This window comes from Engraulis encrasicolus, chromosome 8 (assembly GCF_034702125.1).
Source record: "Engraulis encrasicolus isolate BLACKSEA-1 chromosome 8, IST_EnEncr_1.0, whole genome shotgun sequence".
Taxonomy (NCBI): Eukaryota; Metazoa; Chordata; class Actinopteri; order Clupeiformes; family Engraulidae; genus Engraulis; species Engraulis encrasicolus.
In genome coordinates, this window is record NC_085864.1 from 5,708,139 (window position 1) to 5,728,150 (window position 20,012).

At 46.6% G+C, this 20,012-nt stretch overlaps 1 protein-coding gene across 2 annotated transcripts in view; it reads right to left on the minus strand.

The window, feature by feature from the left end:
• bcas3 (BCAS3 microtubule associated cell migration factor) overlaps positions 1-20,012 on the minus strand; it is a 423,177-nt gene that overhangs the window by 312,881 nt on the left and 90,284 nt on the right. For both annotated transcript variants that reach the window (XM_063204868.1, XM_063204867.1), the window contains exon 15: positions 16,295-16,562. In XM_063204868.1, the coding sequence (XP_063060938.1) occupies positions 16,295-16,562 (268 nt within the window). The remainder of the gene's footprint in view (positions 1-16,294; positions 16,563-20,012) is intronic.

A 20,012-nucleotide genomic window follows, 5' to 3' on the forward strand; every position in this document is an offset into this window, starting at 1 on the left:
AGAAGAGAGGGAGGAGAGGGAGGGAAGGGAGGCCGGCAGCCTTTCAAGATGGAGAAAGAGAACGGGGGAGCGCTCGACCTGGGAATAGCTTGATATATACGGTTTCTTCCATTCATGCCTGTCTTGCCGGTCCAAGTTTCCCAGACATGTTCGAGTGCGGTGGGGGTAAGGTGGATTGGTGGGGGTAAGGTGGATTGGTGGGTGGATTGAGGTGCGGTGGGGAGGATGAGGCACACAGGAGGTACGGATTAAGGTAGTAGGAAAAGGAGGCAATGAGAAAGAAAGCGGGGAGAGGGAGGTCGAAAAAGAAGAAAGAGCGAAATCAGGGAGGAAGAGAAAGTAAGAAAGAGACGGGGAAGAGGGCAAAAGGAAACGGGAGGCAGAGGAAGAGAAGGAGAGGAACAATGGTGGAAGAGCGGCAAGGCAAGAAAAGGCGCTGTCATGTCAGCTCGGCCCTTTGCGTATTCCCAGAACTATCATTATTAAAATACTCACTTCCAGAAGAGGGGGAGGTGGTAGTGCGTGTGCGTGTGCATGTGTGTGTGTGCGTGTGCGTGTGCGTGTGCGTGTGTGTGCGCGTGTGTAGGCGGGGGGGCAATCCCGGTGGACAAAGTGAAAACAAATTAACAGGCCCATTATAAAACACAGATGCAGCAAAGAAAATAAACTCTTAACAAGATTTACTGTTGTTCAAAAGAAAGAATCAGACATTGCCGTCAGTGGAAAAGACATCAGTGGGCCGGCTCAGACGCCCATGCAGGTACAGTACGGTGCAACCAGGCAGCGGTGAGGCCAAGTAAGGGATAACGGCCGACGAGGTGACCGGTTATACGAAATTAATGGCGAGCCGGCGGCTCCAAACTTTGGCGACGTGCACAGCGCGGAGATAAAGTTGCCTCCGCCAAGTCATTAATTTCTATAACCGGTCGACCTCGAAGGCCATTATCCCGCTTATCTGCCATTATGGTGGGGTACTTTTTTAATCTATTATTGTCTGTAAAGTTGTAGGAACCATGTTCTATGAAGATAGAATGTTGCTGTGCGGGCGTCCAACTTGACGCGCCTAGAATCTTCATTTGGTAGCCTGCGGACGCTGTGATTATTTAATTTTCCTTTGCCCATATACCACGGCGGGATGGAATTTTAAAAACAAAAACTTGCAAAGCATATACATGCTGAATCGACACATTTCGCATCACGCCTCTATTTCCCCCTGCTGATCATCACAGGCTACCTGTCAACTTTGTGCGTAGGAGACAGAGAGAGAGAAAGAGAGAGAGATTCCCCATGCTAGGGTCATTTTTAATAGTCTAACTCTCCCCTTTCCCCTTTCACACGTGTTCCTTCCCCACAAGAGGAGAGTAGCCTAATTTTAAAAAAAGGATGTTTTCAGATCAATAACAAAGGGAAGGCAGCGGGAAATAGCCTACATTTTAAAAACCATGGGAGTGGAGCAGATGACGAGGTGACTCGTTTCGATACAATTGATGGCGAGGCAGATGCTTAGAATTTCGGTACAAGGTATTTTTGTCATCTATTGCTGGGCCTATCTGTAAATTTGCAACCTATGAATTATGCCAACTGCAGAATAATTTAGTGCGCACGTAATCAGGCGTGCCTCTATCAGATGCATGTAGTAGAACTTTTAGGGCGACAGACTTGACAGCGAAATGCTATAGAACTGACTGACTGGATCTTGGCTTGACAACCAAATGCGATAGAATTAACGACTGGCTTTTGGCCATAGCAACCTGCAGTGTAGAATTAGTAACGGCAGTTCGCCTAACTTAGTCGCACGTTTGACGCCTGACAGGTTATAGTGAATTAGTTGCAACCCCATCAGCCAATCAGAAAAGAGGATTCAGTTGCGTAGGCAGATAAGGCTAAGTAACCTGCTATGGGATTTGCTGCCTGCCTACCTGCCTGAGGTACATGGGTGGGACAAAGGGGTCCAGTTGTCCCGGGCCCAGGAAGAGGGTGTTGGGGGGATTCTCATTACATTATCAATACAGTATTGGCTTTTAGTCCAGGGGCCCAGCAAAAGTTGTCAACGGGGCCCTGATGACTGTGTGGCTGTGTTGGCTTTGCTGTTCAGGCTGAGTGAGGCTCTGTGATGGGGTCGGCCCAGCTACAGCTGCCTATGTGAACATGGCAGCATGCCACACACCAGCCTTCCTCGCAACAGGATGAGGAATGCTTTTAAGAGAGAGAGAGAGAGAGAGAGAGAGAGAGAGAGAGAGAGAGAGAGAGAGAGAGAGAGAGAGAGAGAGAGAGAGAGAGAGAGAGAGAGAGAAAGAGAGGGAGAGGAGAGAGAGAGAGAGGAGAGAGAGAGAGAGAGAGAGGGAGAGGAGAGAGAGAGAGAGAGAGAGAGAGAGAGAGAGAGAGAGAGAGAGAGAGAGAGAGAGAGAGAGAGAGAGAGAGAGAGAGAGAGTAAGAGTGTGCGTGTTTCAGTGAAACAGAGAGTGCAAGCATGTGTTTGCTCACTTTGTACTTGTGTACGTATGTGTCTGCATGGTTGTGTATGCATCTGAGTCCTACCAAAGAACTGCGAGTGTGAGACTGGCTGGCAGAGAGAAAACGAGAGACTGTGTAAGAATGCGTTTGCACATTTTGTGCTAGTGTAAGTCTGTGTTGTTGTGTGTTTGACTGCATGTGTGTGTGTGTATGTGTCATGCAAAGTTCTAGCGAAGACCTCTGTGTGACTTGTTGCTGAGACATTTTGTTGTGTGCGTGAGCACTGAGCCCACGTCGCTCATGTCGGCGTGTTTCTCGTAGAGAGTGATTGCGACGAAAAGGCTTTTTATGAAGTGCGTCGACACCCCACGACGAACGATTTATTTCGGACGCTGCCGGGGCCGCCGTCAGACTGCCCTTTTCCTGGAAGCAAAAAAAAAAGTTCTGAAATCTAAGCCGATAGTTTACAGCGCGTCGGTATTTACTACAAATCAGACGTGTGGCTGGGGTGACAGTGGGAATCTACCTTCGTCTGTGGATCGAATGACACGGATACAAAAACCATATGTGCGCTGTGCTGGGCTGGGCTGGGCTAGGCTAGGCTGGGGAGGGCCAACATCGCGAGAGCGCATGGGGCAAGGGAAGAGGGGAGGGACGTACACACACATACACACACACACAGACACACTTTTGCGGGGATGGGGAGGGTGAGAAAGGTACAGAGACGGAGAGAGAGATACAAAGACATGAAGGAAGAACAGGAGGAAGAGGAGGAGCGCAATAGGAGGAGACAAAACACGAAAGAAGAGAGAACAGAGATGAACACAAGGCAAGAGAAAGCAATGAGGAAATGACCACAACAACACGTCTGGTGGAAGGGGGGAAGGGGGTACAAATAAAGCAAAAGTGAGATGCAATAACAAAGAGAGATGCAGAGAACACATTTCACTGATCAGGGTCAGTGATGGGAGGCAATAAAAGAAATGCACACAGGCGGTAATGCAAACGCAGACAGGAAAGGACAAATGAAAAGACAGACGGACAGAGACAGAGGAAGAGAAAGAGAGATGCAAGGGGGGAGAATGGAATAGTGGCAAAGGCTGTAGCTGCGTCTTGAGTGGGACGGAGAGGAATGCGTCCAGAGACATAATCAATGGGCCTACAGCATGTGGCTCTGATCAGGACGCAGTAATTTGATAATGTCAATTTACTTAAAGGGGTAAGTGGGGGCCACGACGGCCTCTCGCAGTCGCCAACGCACGCCGCCAGGCCAAGCCATTACGGATGTCTCCCTCCAGTCCACACACAACACACACGCACGCACGCACGCACGCACGCACGCACGCACGCACGCACGCACGCACGCACGCACGCACGCACGCACGCACGCACGCACGCACGCACGCACGCACGCACGCACGCACGCACGCACACACACACACACACACACACACACACACACACACACACACACACACACACACACACACACACACACACACACACACACACACACACACACACACAGCCCCACAGCAGGGGCCTGCAAAACGCTCAGGGCCACAGCATGACAAGACACACACACACACTCACACTCAGAGACACACACTTCACATACCATACACACACAGACAGACGCACTCTCTCACAAAAACACACAGACTATCTCTCTCTCTCTCTCTCTCTCTCTCTCACACTCACACACACACACACACACACACACACACACACACACACACACACACACACAGGCGCGCACACACCCTATGGTGTTGTGGTGGCTGCATGCAGAACCAACATCCAAGACTGATCGTATCTCCTGCTCAATTAGGCCATTCGCCCTCTCATGTCACACTCACACAGGCAAGCAAAGGCCTCGATGGGACACGGGGTGAGAGAGAGAGAGAGAGAGAGAGAGAGAGAGAGAGAGAGAGAGAGAGAGAGAGAGAGAGAGAGAGAGAGAGAGAGAGAGAGAGAGAGAGAAGGAAGGGATTGACAGAGGACGGGTTGGGGGGGTGCAGGTGATGAGAGCTGGCGAGTGTAAAGCAAATAACCTATAACACGGCCAGGACCGTGACCAAGAAATGTGAGAGCATCAGCTGAGAACGACTTCCAAGCAAAGGAACACAAATAAACATTAGTTGGAAATATAAATTATGATTTTAAAGCCAATTAGGTTCCCAAACTTCACTGCAGAATGTGTTATAAGTATAATGTATACAGATTTATATAGAATAGTATAGAGTAAGTAGGATCCATTTTCACATCTCCAACCTTCAGAGTAAAAAGGAAAGAAAATTGGGGAAAGAAATTGCTTCTATGCATCTGTATAGAAATAACCAGACCAGACGTTTTATGCTACCAATGAAAATCTACAGTGAAATTACAAATTAAAACTTTCCTTTGTGCAATGCAGTCATACATTTAAAAAATAATTCAGAGGGGGAAAAAAATATGTCAGGACAAAATATGCTTTAATTAATGACACCACTGGATAAACCGCTTGTCCTCAAATTCTTTTAAACACATCAAACATGTAGGTGAACAAGGGCTCTATTCTAGTTCCAGACACTCACCAAGACGGTAACTCAAGCTCCCTTTGGACAGAGCAGTATTTTGAAGCTCGTTTGTGTAATTAAAATATCTGGTATCCAACTTAAACATTACCCTCGGCGCAAGTCATTTTCCTCAGGCTTATGATTAACATCCAATAACAATGGCGGTGAACTGAAATAACTGGTAGCAACCTCAGGGGCTGGGGAATCTCCTCAGATCTAAATGAAAGACATTTTTACACACGCTGCGGATCTGATCGAAAACAGACAACTCTGTTTTCGCTTCTCCTCTCGTATTAATATAACATTTCCAAACATATCCGACCACTATATCTTTACACTGGAGCTGGGGCTGGGGCTGTGGAGGAGCTAGCCTCTGCATTCACCCACCCCCCTCCTGATGCCAAACCTAAACAAAGCCGTAACTAAGACATCCTGAGCCCTTAATAAAAACGAATAAAAAAAGTCTAGCTTGCACTGTATTATAGATCACATTACGGCTGCCATGTATTTTATGGATATTGAATAACAGTGAACGTGGTTTAGAACTTGTCAAGAAAAAAAGGATTCTACAACATAACAATACAGGGTATATGGAATTGAAGATCAAAATATTCAGATGTCAAAATTGTCAACAGGAAATTTTTTAAATTGTCCACTGTTCTATACAGTTTTACACAGGAAAATCTCACATCCCCAATGTTTTACATGTTCTTAAAATGAATATACATGCACATTTCTGACTCTGTGTCTACACAGTTAGTCTATGTATGACCACATACACACCCACACAAACACGGTATATATAGATACATATGTAGTTATTTTAACAAGAACTAAAAAAGCTGTGTTGTGTCTCCAACAGTGCGCAGAGTACTAAGAGTGCAGTGGAGAGTATCCAGGGTTCTCTGTGGACTCTGCTCTGCGCTGCATTGGTGAGAACGCTTGGCTGGGGAACAGTGCACTGACTCAGGTCATGAGAAGTGTCAAAAACGCATTTCCTCATGGTGGGAAAAGACGACATATTTCTGCCCCGGCTCACGCGCCCACTGATAATAAGACACCGCACCATTTCTTTCTCTTTTTTTTTTCTTGCTTCCTTTTTTTCACATGAGAGCAGGATAAGGAGGAATGGCAAGAGGGGAGGACAACATCATAGATAAGCTTGAAAGAAAAAACAAACAAAACAAATACTCCCCACAGTGAGACAACTAAAAATATCTGTGATAATAACCGTGTTTCCCCCTTAAACAAAATAAACATTGCTGTATGAATATTCATAAGTAATACCGTATCGAAAGGATTTAGATACATCATCTGTGCTTAGAATTAATCATATATGCCATAAATAGTCCTCTATTCAAACAAAGTGTCGTTATCCATTTACGACCTCCCTGCCCACAACATAAGCAATATTAATTCCCTGCATTAACTATCTGCACGGGCGGTGGTCAAGGTTATTTCCATAATGCTAAAACAAGAGATACAAATCTGAACCACAGACAGTGAAATTCCATTGACCATGCACCGCTTCTAAAATATCCGTCAGGGGGAAAAAAGGACACAAAATATCCGACAAAATAATACAACAATGATATTGTGTGAGGTGGAATATATTTGTAAAAATAAATATAAATATATATTCATATATATATATATATATGTATGAATATATATTTTAAAAATTGTGTACCATCTTGTAAGATATTCATATGCGACATTAGGAACAACATCTCATTGGCTTGTAATTGTAAATGTGTGATTTGAGAAATATGCTTTGGAGGGGGGAATATGAGGCGGCTTCTATTTCCACCGCCGTGTTACCTAATCCAATAAACAGAGACAGAGAGGCAGGCAGCTATGGCAACTTGGGGAGGACAAAACTCAACTTTGTTCAAACACACTGGAACAAATTTTCATCTTATTTTCATTGGAATAACATGACATTATATTGTCGGCCACAGCAGTAGAGCGAGTAGGGCGTTCGGATGAAGTTAAACAGAGGGGGGTGATGACGGTGAAAAATCTACACGACACTAAGAGGAGAATGAAGCAGAGGGAGCTCTCTGAGGATACAAACATTTCAGGTATATTTATGTAAACATGACTATGAGGGAAAAAACATATATAATTAATGATGCTAAATGAAAGTGAATAAAAAGTGTCATCGCGCATGAGGGACATCGTCCATTCTAGCAGCACCAAATATTCAAGACATGTCAACATCATTCTAAAACAATAAGGGGAAAAAAAGAAGATCTTGTTACACTCCTTTGAAATATTCAGTGCAACAAAAGGTCGGTGGAGAGAAGTGTTTGTTATTTTCCCCTTGTCGTAAGGCAGCCGTAACGCTGCCTCTTTAAAGCGCTAGCCACAGGGGAAAGCCAATGTTTTTCAGCCTCTGGAGAAAGCCATTCATAAAACTCTCTCCAAATTACATAGCAGTTTCTCTCTCTCTCTCTCTCCCTTCCCCTCTCTCTCTCTCTCTTGGATTAGATTCATATCAAGAGAGTACCAAAAAAGTGGCCCAGTAAAACAAAAAAAGATTTTGTGACACGGTTCCAGGCTTATGAGTTCTCTTCCTCTTTCTGCTTGGAGGTGGAGAGAGAGAGAGAGAGAGAGAGAGAGAGAGAGAGAGAGAGAGAGAGAGAGAGAGAGAGAGAGAGAGAGAGAGAGGGGCTAGGTGCTCAAGCAACAAGAGCAGCTGCAGCAGCAGGGGAAGAAGCAGGAGCAGCAGAGGGGATGGCCTGGCCAAACTGCCCTTGGAGCCAAACAGAGGGGAGAAGGTGAGAGCACAGTGCCACACAGAGGCTAATTTGGGTACTGCCAATCCACTCTGCCTCTCCCAAAAGAGGTAGAGCACAAAGGGCGACCGACAAGAGCCTGGAATGTGTGCTTCACAGACTGTATCAGACTGTATTTGTGTGCGTGTGTGTGTGTGTGTGTGTGTGTGTCTGTGTGTGTGTGTGTGTGTGTGTGTGTGTGTGTGTGTGTGTGTGTGTGTGTGTGTGTGTGTGTGTGTGTGTGTGTGTGTGTGTGTGTGTGTGTGTGTGTGTGTGTGTGTGTAATGTGTGTGTGTGTGTGTAATGCGTGTAGTCTAGTGTGTATAGTGTGCATGTGTGTGAGCATGCTTGTGTGCGTGCATATGTGTGCGTGTGTGTTGTGCACGTCGGTCATGTGCATGTGTCAGCGGACAGTGGAAGTCAAAGGGCCGGTGTCTGGGACACACAGCACTGTTCAAATGTTCAAAAAGGAAAAAGAAAAAAGAGGTAGAGAAAAAAAAAACGTGTGGTAGGCCTTGCTGAGGTACCTCTGCTCTGCTGAGAGTCCTGACGTTGTTTACGCAAAAAGAGCAGTTGAGCTTTATCTCTTGGAACAGCAGTGGACGAGCACCGCTACATCACAGAGCTACAGACAGGCACGAGAAGTGTTTGTTTAGCAAAAAAGAGGAAAGATAGAGAAGAAGAAAGACAGAAGAGCATTAGAGAGAGAGAGCATTAGAGAGAGAGAGCAGGAGAGAGAGAGAGAAGGAGGGAGAGAGAGAGAGAGAGAGAGAGAGAGAGAGAGAGAGAGAGAGAGAGAGAGAGAGAGAGAGAGAGAGAGAGAGAGAGAGGGGCAGAGGATGCAGGCCGAGATTACAGGAGCAGAGAGAGGGGGGGAGGGGGTATGTTGGCTTTCTGGGCCTGTCTGCCTTTTGCTGATCTAAATCAGCTCATCTCAGCACACAACAAACACACACACACACACACACACACACATACACGCACACAAACCTCAAGTGCACAAGCCAGCGCTCTGCCATAGTCCATCTCTACTGTAGTGAGATTTATAGATGTATAACAGTCATCAGAAGGCCTTCCTTACACACGCACATGCACACGCACACACACACACACACACACACACACACACACACACACACACACACACACACACACACACACACACACACACACACACACACACACACACACACGTTCGACACAACAGAAGGCGTGATGTACACGGAAATACACGGCCTGAGTCAGCAAAGCCTGCAATTAGACAAACAAGCGGGGGCTCTAAATTCTCACGTGTCAAATGGAAAATATAAAACCCAGAAATAACCAGCCGCAATCCACAGAGCATGACTCACTCAAGACAGGATCTCCATGGTCTCAGGACAGCCCCTGTTAAGAGGTGTGCAAACACGTGTCTCTGGAACTAAATGTGTGTGTGTGTGTGTGTGTGTTTCCAGTGTTTGTGTATACGTGGGCATGAATGTTTACATGCAAGTGGGTATGACTGTATTCGTGAGACAGTGTGAGAGATTGTACGTGCACATGTGTGTACGAGTGTGTTTATGTGTGTGGGACCTATAACAAGCATGGTGATAAGCCTAAAAGTGTCCGAGGGCGTTAGGATGAGATGAGAGAGGACACTGGTGTCTTGCATGATGCTTGTGGTGCGGTGTGTGTGCGCGCGCGGGGGTGTGTGTGTCTGTGTGTGTGTGTGTGTGTGTGTGTGTGTGTGTGTGTGTGTGTGTGTGTGTGTGTGTGTGTGTGTGTGTGTGTGTGTGTGTGTGTGTGTGTGTGTGTGTGTGTGTGTGCATGTACAGTGTGTGTGTGTACAGTTTGTACAGTGTGTACAGAGGGCAGCCTGAATGACTGACTCCTGTTGTGTTGCTGTTGCTGCAGAATGATGAATGACAAGGTCTGGGAGGGGGGGAACAAGCAATAAAAGAATGAATGAAAAAAGGAAGCAAAAAGGGCGTTTCTGGCAGATAAAAACAGAGCATGAAACCCAAACAAGCTGTGTGTTGACTTCTAACGGCGCAGAGGAAGTATCCCTTTATCAACAGTGAATTAACAGTTTCCACCGTTGCACGATTTTTTTCCCCTTACTTTTCATTCCTGACTGTTTCTTTTCTTCTTTTTTTCCTTCATTCCTTCTCCACGTTTCACTCCAAATCCACTTGAAAATCATGCTAAAGGCCAGATGACCCCATCCAGACCACCAGTGATTTCAACGTAGGGCAAGACGGAAGAAAAAAAAAAAGAATATAAAAAAGAGTATAAAAATCCTTCTAACGCACGCAGACAGTGAACACTGACTAATGCAATAATCTCTACCGTTTGACATTTCACTGCCTGACCCCAAGAGCACACCACATGGTAGCACACAGCACCGGGGGAGGTTGTGGTGTTTGTTTTGGGTTTTTGCAAAAATCCTGAGGACAGAATAAAAAATAAAAAAACACACAATGCGAAATATTTTTTTATTGTCTGCTTTTTCCCCTATTCCTTTGCTGTACTGTATTATCTTCCAGCAACCTCATAGAGGGTTTTTTTAAGACAGAGTGGCAAAAACTGGTGACAGCAGCACCACAGTCCAGACATTCTTCGTCTATGGAATAGCATCTGACAGCACCACCGACCGAGAGGCCGAGCGAATGAGAGACCGAGCGAATGAGAGGCCGAGCGACAGCACAGATCCCGGGCCCGGCCACAGAGATTTATGGCAACAGATTCTTGTCCCCATGGTCAGGGCTACGACCGAACCGCTTGCAAAACACAGCTACCAAAACAATGGAGTCCACCACACACTTCCTTTATAAGATACGTTTCATTCAAAGAACACAAAAAGAGAGGACGGCGAATGAAATCGATACTACGCAACAACAAAAAAAACAAGTCTATGTGAAAGTACCAACCTATGAACACAGATGGTGTTTTAGGATATCTGAAATGCTGTATGAAAGGAGTATGGGCGTCGCAACATTGACCACTTTCTAAAAGCTCCCTGCTTGTTTGTTTGCTCTTTTATTCTTTGTTTTTTTTTTCACCCGGAAATATCAATAATGCTTTTTTAACGTATTGTATCTCGGCTTTAAAAATAGAAAAAGACAATGTTGCCATTCAAAACAGTCGGGCAGGCCAAAACACTCCAATTGTCGATTCTATTTTTACGGGGTGGGGAGCAGTCTGGAGCTGCTATCTTTTGAAGGATGTGTACGTTTTCCATCACAGTTTCCTTCCCCCAAATCAACGCCACTGTCACGGGCGACAGTCGAAGGGGCCGATGTTGTGGCTATTGTGCCCAAAGCCCTTCAGATCCCCTCTGCTTGGGTTTCGTGTCGTGCATGCTCACACCCACGGAGACGACTTGTCACAGGAAGACAAACATAAATCACCACACCACGTAGCAAAGGAGGTGTTTTCAGATTGTTTTTGTTGTTTTTTTCCCTCCCTGTCGCTTTTCTTTCACTTTGTTTTTGTTGTTTTCGCATCTCCTGCATGGATCTACATCTTCTGTCGGCATCTAACGGGACACAATACAAAATGTCTCCTCACGTGGCTTTCAGACGAGGTTAGAATAAGCTGCTTACTTCTCACCACCCACACACAACCTGTTAAAAAATGCCCGACCCAATCTCTGAAGTGGTCTGTTACAATGACTGACATGTACCTACAAACACATTAGGAGGTGTGTAAAGCAAATCATTATGACATTATGAAAAGGCAGAAAAGAGTAAATATACCAGTAACAGAGAGTGTTTGCATAGGATGTGATAAATGGAGGCAAACAAGATTACTGTTCAGCTTGTATAAAGACCAGGCAGTGTATGGGTGAGCAATTGTGTATGCGTGCATAGATGATATTTAGCAAAACAATGTGCTGGTGACAAATTGGCCTAGTCTGGGTTTGTGTGTGTGTGTGTGCGTGTGTGTAGTGTGTGTGTGTGTGTGGGTGGGTGTGTGTGTGTGTGGGTGTGTGTGTAAGAGTGTCAGCCAGGGTGGTTTCCTGTGTGCTGTGCGGCCTCTGCCCAGTAAAAGGGCTAAATGTGTCTAGCAGGACGTGACTGACTGGTCTGTGGCCCAGGGCCCTCAGCGGAGCAGTGCAACAGGGGGCCTCACACGCGCACACGCTCTCACACGCACACACACAGGGAATGAGCCAGAAAAGAAGGAATCAACCATCTCTCTCGTCTGAAACACATTTAACCACTCACAAACATGCAGGTTAACATACACATATACTATAACCACAGACAAAAAAAGAGAGAAAAGAAGCTACAAAGCGCTTTCTCTCTCTCTCTCTCTCTCTCTCTCTCTCTCTCTCTCTCTCTCTCTCTCTCTCTCTCTCTCTCTCTCTCTCTCTCTCTCTCTCTCTCTCTCTCTCTCTCTCTCTCTCTCTCTCTCTCTCTCTCTCTCTCTCCACACTCACACTGCGTGTCTCTCCTGTGAATGCAAAAGCCAGACCCTCCCTACGCTGTGCGTTCTCTTGGCAGCGGCCTGCGGTCCACTGTGAGCAGAGAGGCGGAGCGGCCGACAGAATTATGGAGGACATCCCAGCTCTTCCTTTTATCGGCCTCCATCACTTTTTTAAGCTTTTCACAAGTTCTCTCAACCCCACACCCCTTCTCTTCTCTTCTCTTCTCTTCTCTTCTCCTCTTTCCTTCCTCCTCCTTCTCTATGCCTCCCTCTCCTTCTATCCACTGCCCTGGCTTAGCCACCCTCCCTTTGCCCTCTATTCCAGTGGTTTTCAAAGTGGCGGCCGGGGACCCCTGGGGGCCGTGGGGGACGCTAGGGGCCACAGTAGGTTGGCAGGAAAAGTATAGCAAAACAAAATAAACAATTGAATAAATCAAATACCTTAAGTAAACATAAATAAACAAAAATAAGCAAAATGATTCCAGTGGGGCACTGTCTTACACACCTGGACTACCGCAGGCCTATGGGAGCCCTACCCTAATGTCCATGTGCTGCCTTCTGTGACTGCGTTATCATATTCTTCTAAAAAATGTTTAAATGTTTTGTTTTCTGTAGAACTTGTAGGAGTGCACTAATTCCATCGAGTTGTGAAAGTGGATGCACAGAAAAAGATAGTGTGGCACGGCCTATGGAGGGGGGCCTTGGCGGGGATCTAGCGATATATGGGGGGCCTTGTCATGGTTAAGTTTGGGAAGCCCTGCTCCCCTCTCCATCCCTCTTCCACGTGCCCAAGTTTGGGTTCCCCGGTAACATCCTCTCACCTCCCAACACTGCACACCTGCCATTTCCTTTTTTCTGTTCCCTTCCCTGCCTTTGTATCCCTCCATCCACCCTTACCTCCATCCCTCTCTCTACCACTCTCACTCTCACAGCCCTTGAGTCCCACATCCCTTTCACTCTCCCCTGTCTCTGAGTGCATTTGGATAGCATCCACTCTCCCCACCCCATCCCTCCTCTCTTTTCCTTCCTCCCTTCATTCCTCCCTCCATCCACTCTTCACCCTAACATCCTTACCATCCCTCTCTCTCTCCATTTCTCTCACTGTCCCATCCCCCAAGCCCCTCCCATATCCCACCCCATCTACACACTATACACCCCCCCTCCTTTAACCTCTCCTCACTCCCTTCATTCCCTCGGTGCTACATCCCTCTCTCTCCCACTCTCTCTCTTTTCTTGTCTCCCCTGCCCCTGAGTGCGTTTGGGTAACGTCCAGCGTCACCTTCTCGTGGACTAGAGCAGAGCGGAGCTTCCCCCTCTAATGTCCCGCAGCCACAGACAGGAACTGTCGGGAGGACTAATTGTCGACAGGTGGGACTTTAAAGCGGCCTTTTGAAAAGCTGCGCCTGATTTATCACCGGCCCCCTCGGAACGACTTTTCACGGCAGCAGAGAGAGAGAGAGAGAGAGAGAGAGAGAGAGAGAGAGAGAGAGAGAGAGAGAGAGGAAATAAAAGTACAGAAAGGGAAAAGTGAGAGAAAATGAGTGTGAGACCGGAGAAAAGAGATAGAAAAAAGGATAGGACAGATAAAATACTGAAAAGAAGCATGCGAGCGAGCGAGAGAGACAGAGAGAGAGAGAGAGAGAGACAGAGAGAAAGAGAGAGAAATAAAGAGGGAGAGGAAAGGAGAAAGCCGGGAACACATTCTTGCATGATGAGGTCACCTGTAGTTTGTACATGGCGGCTGATGGCAGTAATTGATATTTAAGCCAGGGCCAGGACAGAGGTCTGGCTGGGGGCAAAGCCTCACAAAGACCGATAGCACAGCACACACGCACGCACACGCACACCAACAGCGCAGCCACACACACACACACACACACACACACACACACACACACACACACACACACACACACTACCCGGTACAGCCCAGCACACACACACACACACACACACACGCACACACACACATGCACACATACACACACGCACAGAGTATACTCACTCACACGTACTCTACCACGCACAGACACAGACACAGACACAGACACACACACACACACACACACACACACACACACACACACACACACACACACACACACACACACACACACACACACACACACGCACACGCGCGCGCACACACTCACTCACACATACTCTCCCACGCACAGACAAACAAGCACGCACGCACGCACGAACGCACGCACATACACACACAGTCAAAGACAGGAATCTGATCGCCTCACTATTCCAGTAAACAAAAATCCCACTCCCACACTCACACAGACAGCATTGTATTGTATGCACCTTTCATGCATATTTAACTTGTGTTCATGTTATTCTTTCTACATCTCCCAAATCTTTTTCATTGCACCTACGGCATATTTTTTGCTGAGCAGATGTGTCTTTTTTTAACAGACAAACAACCAACCAAACAATAAGTTAGAAGTCAAATAAGTTCTGGTACTGGTTGGCTGATTAGTGAAATCCCCAAGTCCACAGAGAAGAGGATACAGTACATGGCATAGGAGAGACTTGACTTTAATCCCGAAGACAAGACACCTCTGGGTTACAGAGAGTAATGGCTCCCCTGACGGTCGATGGGCATGAATGAATATCCAAAACCACTCCAGCCTCTCTCTGTCTCTCCCCCCATTTCTCTTTCCCCTATTGGCTCTTTTGTCTATTTTATTACCTCAAAGAGAGAGAACAAAAAAAAAAAACAGGCCATGAAAAGGAGGGAAAATGAGCGAGAGAGAGAGAAAGGAACGCACAGAGAGAAAAAGTGATGCAGTGTATGTGTGTCAGCCAGTAGAGTTTGTGTGTGCATGTGTGCGGGGGTGGATGGTGTGGGTGTTTGTCATACACGTCCAGGAGAGAATGTTCGCAGCAAGGGGAGGGAAAAAAAGTTTGACAAACATCACGCTGTGCTGGAACACACCATGGGTTCATGGTCGAAGCACAAGGTCTGCTCAGGTGACAACTAAATTAACCGATGAGTGGCCAAAGTCCCACGTGTCACCCCTCTGAATATGTTGCTTAGTCACACAGCTGGAGGTGACACACTGGCCCAGAATGCACTATGAAAACCCTGGCTGACTGGCTGGCTGGCTGGATGAACGTGTCCAGTGTGTGTATGTGTGTGTGTGCGTGTGCGTGTGCGTGTGCGTGTGCGCGTGCGTGTGTGTGTGTGTGTGTGTGTGTGTGTGTGTGTGTGTGTGTGTGTGTGTGTGTGTGTGTGTGTGTGTGTGTGTGTGTGTGTGTGTGTTGAAGTGTTTGCGTCTGTTTGCGTGCACGTGTACAGAGTAACCACAGGGAGAGTTTGGACATGCTGGACATGCAAGGGATGAGGTTGGGTGTGTGAGTGTGTGAGAGCTTCACTGTCCAGCTGTGACCCAGGGGCCCAATTGGACAAGCTGGAGATGAAGTTGAGTGTGTGTGTTTTTGTACATGCATGTGAGTGACACTGCAGAGGGGACCCTGAGGGGATGCTGGACACGCAAGGTATGGAACCGTTTGTGTATGCGTGTGTGTGTAAGAGAGAGAGAGAGAGAGAGAGAGAGAGAGAGAGAGAGAGAGAGAGTCAGCGTCATGTGTATCTCTCACCATGTAAAAGAGAGCCAGACGGTCTGCTGAAGAGTTTGGGATGGGGCTGCAATGTGTGTGTGTGTGTGAGCATCTCTCTCTTTCTCTCTCTCTCTCTCTCTCTCTCTCTCTCTCTCTCTCTCTCTCTCAGAGACCCAGGGCTGATGGAAAGGCCGGGGATAGGTCTACAGCAGGTCTACAGCAGGGCCACGCATGTGTGCGTGCATGTGTGTATTTATGGTGCTATAGTGCGCCTCTAACCATGCAGTGGGAACCTAGAGGGGCTACTAGACAGACCGGGGATGGGGCTTCAGCATCAGTGTGTGTGTGTGTGTGTGTGTGTGTGTGTGTGTGTGTGTGTGTGTGTGTGTGTGTGTGTGTGTGTGTGTGTGTGTGTGTGTGTGGTGTGTGTGTGTGTGTGTGTGTGTGTGTGTGTGTGTGTGTGTGTGTGTGTGTGTGTGTGTGTGTGTGTGTGTCTGTGTCTGTGTATCTGTCTCTCACCATGCAGCGGTGAGCCAGACGGGCTGCTGGACAGGCCGGGGATGGGGCTGCAGCGTCCGCCCGCCTGCTTGCTGCTCAGCTCCTGCTCGATCTCCTCCAGGCCGGCGCTCTTCTGGAAGCGGCTCATGCGGTTGACCACGCGCGGGGACATGTGGGTGCGGGCGCAGGGCGCGCCGCCGTATGGGTTGATGGGGAAGACGTGTGAGGTGCCGCGCAGCGTGCTGATCACCACCCAGCGGCTGTCGTGGCTGAAGCAGATGTCCTGCACCTGAGAGCACAGGTAGAGGAGAGGGGACACAGGTGAGCAGACGAGCAGACACAGAAGAGAATGCATACAGTACACACACACACGCACTCTATACATACATACATACATGGGTGGTTGACGTTTAAGGGCGTAACGCAAAAAAATAAAAAAAGTTTTTCAAATTCCTGAAAAAAAATGATGGAGAAAAATTGGAGAAAAAAAAAATAAATAAATAAATAAATAAAGCACTTAGTGGTCTGTGGAATTTCACCTTATTTTTGCCATTTTTGGGAAAATGTGTCCCGCATCAACACATTGCATAGGCATGTCACACCGCAGGAAAATAGAGTCACACCACAGGGAATTCACTGCATTATGGCCATTTTCATTTTTCATTTTCTTTTGTATACATGACTGACATCTGAGCTCATGCTAACTTGATAATGATATTGTGTTTAATCTTAATATGCGTTTTCATTTATAAAAAAACTTTTTTTCCTTCTATAAGACCAGTCACACCACAGGACACCATAAAATGAACCTAAGCATTGCGTGACAGAAAGATTGCAATATGAAGACATATTAAGAGGTTAAGAGTCACCTTAAACTTCCACAGCACTCTCCAATAACTGAGGTACTGACTGGTTAGGAGCCAGTCTTTCAGACCCTTGTAGTTGGCCTTGCAGCTGCCCATTCACAAACATTGACATACATGTCACCCCACAGGACGCAATTTGTGTTACGAAATTGAACTTGTAGTTAATATTACTGTCTTGAGTTTTTTTCACATTCACATGTCTTAATATAAAGTTAATATTTATGCAATCATGCCAAATGCTTCATACATTATTCAAAATGTTGTTGGTTAATTTATATATATGTTATATTCCAGGTTTCATTAATGTTACAGTCACACCGCAGGATATTTGACATATAAACCTTTACATAAATCTTAACAAAAATGTTTCTTCTCATCTAAGACTGATATGAAACATAATGTACCACATCTTCTTTCATTGACATTTGTTTTTTAAAGGAAAAATAACAGTTTTGTAGGTTTTTCACCAATGTTACGAAAAAACAAGGCGTCACGTCTCCCACCCATATACATACTGTACATACATACAACCCAACCTTAATATCTTTGTGGGGCCCTTCCATTCAAATTACCCTTAACAATAGCTAAAGAATGGTAAACTGTGCCCAAACCAAAACAATCCTTAACCCTAACCTGTCGGTGTTTGAAACGTTTTTACTCTTTTACTTTTACCAGTAACAACAAAACTACACCAGCAAAAGGGGTCAAAACATGTGGAGTCCTTAACATTTTGGGATTCCCGTCTGTGCGCGCAGCTGGGTATTTGAAAACAAAACAAAAAAGTATACAAACAGAATACACATGACAACACACATACACACACACATCCATGGCTGACATGGCTGAAGCACATGACAGGATGTCCTGCAACTGATGGGAGGAGAGGTAGGGGAATACACACAGGTAAATATTGGTGTAGCTTAGGGGGGTAAATAATAATTTACATTCACCAGGATACACTTGGCATGTGCACATCCACACATGTGCATACAGCAACTAACGGGAGACAGGCATACGCTGGTAAAGTAAACGTGTATGCAGAGGTGAGTAGATGTTACACACAGACAACCAATCACACACACACACACACACATGCACACACACTCTGCACCAGAGTAAGACAGGTAAACGTACATTTATGACATTTATACATTTATAATAAAATAGATTAAATCACCCAAGCATATACAACAAGGTATATCCACGACCCTGTGCAAGCATGCAACACAAAACAATTTAATGCAAAAATCCCAGACAAAACCAGCTGTTGACAGTACCAACCAGTAAATCATTGGCATTACTAAATCACAGGGTTGAAAAAGTACCAAAAGTGCACTGTCATGAGGACAGAAAGGCAGACAGCCACATGAGATACTGATCCACACAGGTACAGATGGACGGGTCAGATAGAGGCAGAGAATAAAGCACCTCCCTCCCCCCACCCCCTACACATCTCTCTTTTGCTCTTCTCTTTCTATTCTTTTAGTCTTTTTCTAGTCTATTCTTTTTTCTCCTTATCCCCATCCATCACACACACACGCAAGCACTTACACGTGCACACACGCATACACACAGGTACAGATGGATGGGCCAGAGAGAGAGAGACACACACAAAGAAAAAGAGAATATCCAAGGTCAGGTTAAAGTGCAGATGCTTAGGGCATGAATCAAGTCTCGCTCTCTGACAGATTCTTCTGACAGCTTCTAAACCAACAATCCTTTTACCCCCCTAACCCAACCCCTCCCCAAAAAGCAGCCAAGGCCAAGCCAATGGCAAACAGGGTGCTGATGGGCAAGAGCACTCAGTCTGGGCTTAAATCTTGTGCTCTTCAACAGCCCCTCTGTGTGTGTGTGTTTGTGGCTTGACAATTAGAGGGCTTTTTTTGTTAGTGAAGGCCGAGCTCTGCTCCACAAAGGACAGCAAACACTACAGAAAGATAGAAATCTCCCCAAGTATGCCAGACATGCAGAGAGAGAGAGAGAGAGAGAGAGAGAGAGAGAGAGAGAGAGAGAGAGAGAGAGAGAGAGAGAGAGAGAGAGAGAGAGAGAGAGAGAGAGAGAGAGGTGAAAGAGGTGAAAGATTAACAGCAAGGTGTTTATTATCAGTTTCCAACTAAGCCAAGAATGACGATAGGTGTACGTACATGTTATACATACATGTGTGAGTGCGTGCATGCGCGCGCGTGCGCGCGTGCGTGCGTGCGTGTGTGTGTGTGTGTGTGTGTGTGTGTGTGTGTGTGTGTGTGTGTGTGTGTGTGTGTGTGTGTGTGTGTGTGTGTGTGTGTGTGTGTGTGTGTGCGATGGGTTCCGCATGGACAGAAACATGGCACCAAACAGGCACCAAACCAAAAAAGCCAGACCAGCATTCCTTCTGGTCTGGTACTGTGTGTGTGTGTGTGTGTGTGTGTGTGTGTGTGTGTGTGTGTGTGTGTGTGTGTGTGTGTGTGTGTGTGTGTGTGTGTGTGTGTGTGTGTGTGTGTGTGTGTGTGTGTGTGTGTGTGTGTGTGTGTGTGTGTGTGTGTGTGTGTGTGTGTGTCCACTCTTTTTATCTGTGGCCGGACATCTCACTGCATTTCCCACCAAACTAGCCCAGCAATGACAGCTAATGGCAGCACCCCAAGCACATTCCAGGGGGATTCTCTTACCCAGCGAAGGGCAAGAGGAGGGGAGAGAAAGGGGTATAACTTCTGTGTGTGTGAGAGTGTGTGTGTGTGTGTGTGTGTGTGTGTGTGTGTGTGTGTGTGTGTGTGTGTGTGTGTGTGTGTGTGTGTGTGTGTGTGTGTGTGACGGACAGAGAGAGAGAGAGAGAGAGAGAGAGAGAGAGAGAGAGAGAGAGAGAGAGAGAGAGAGAGAGACAGAGACAGAGACAGAGA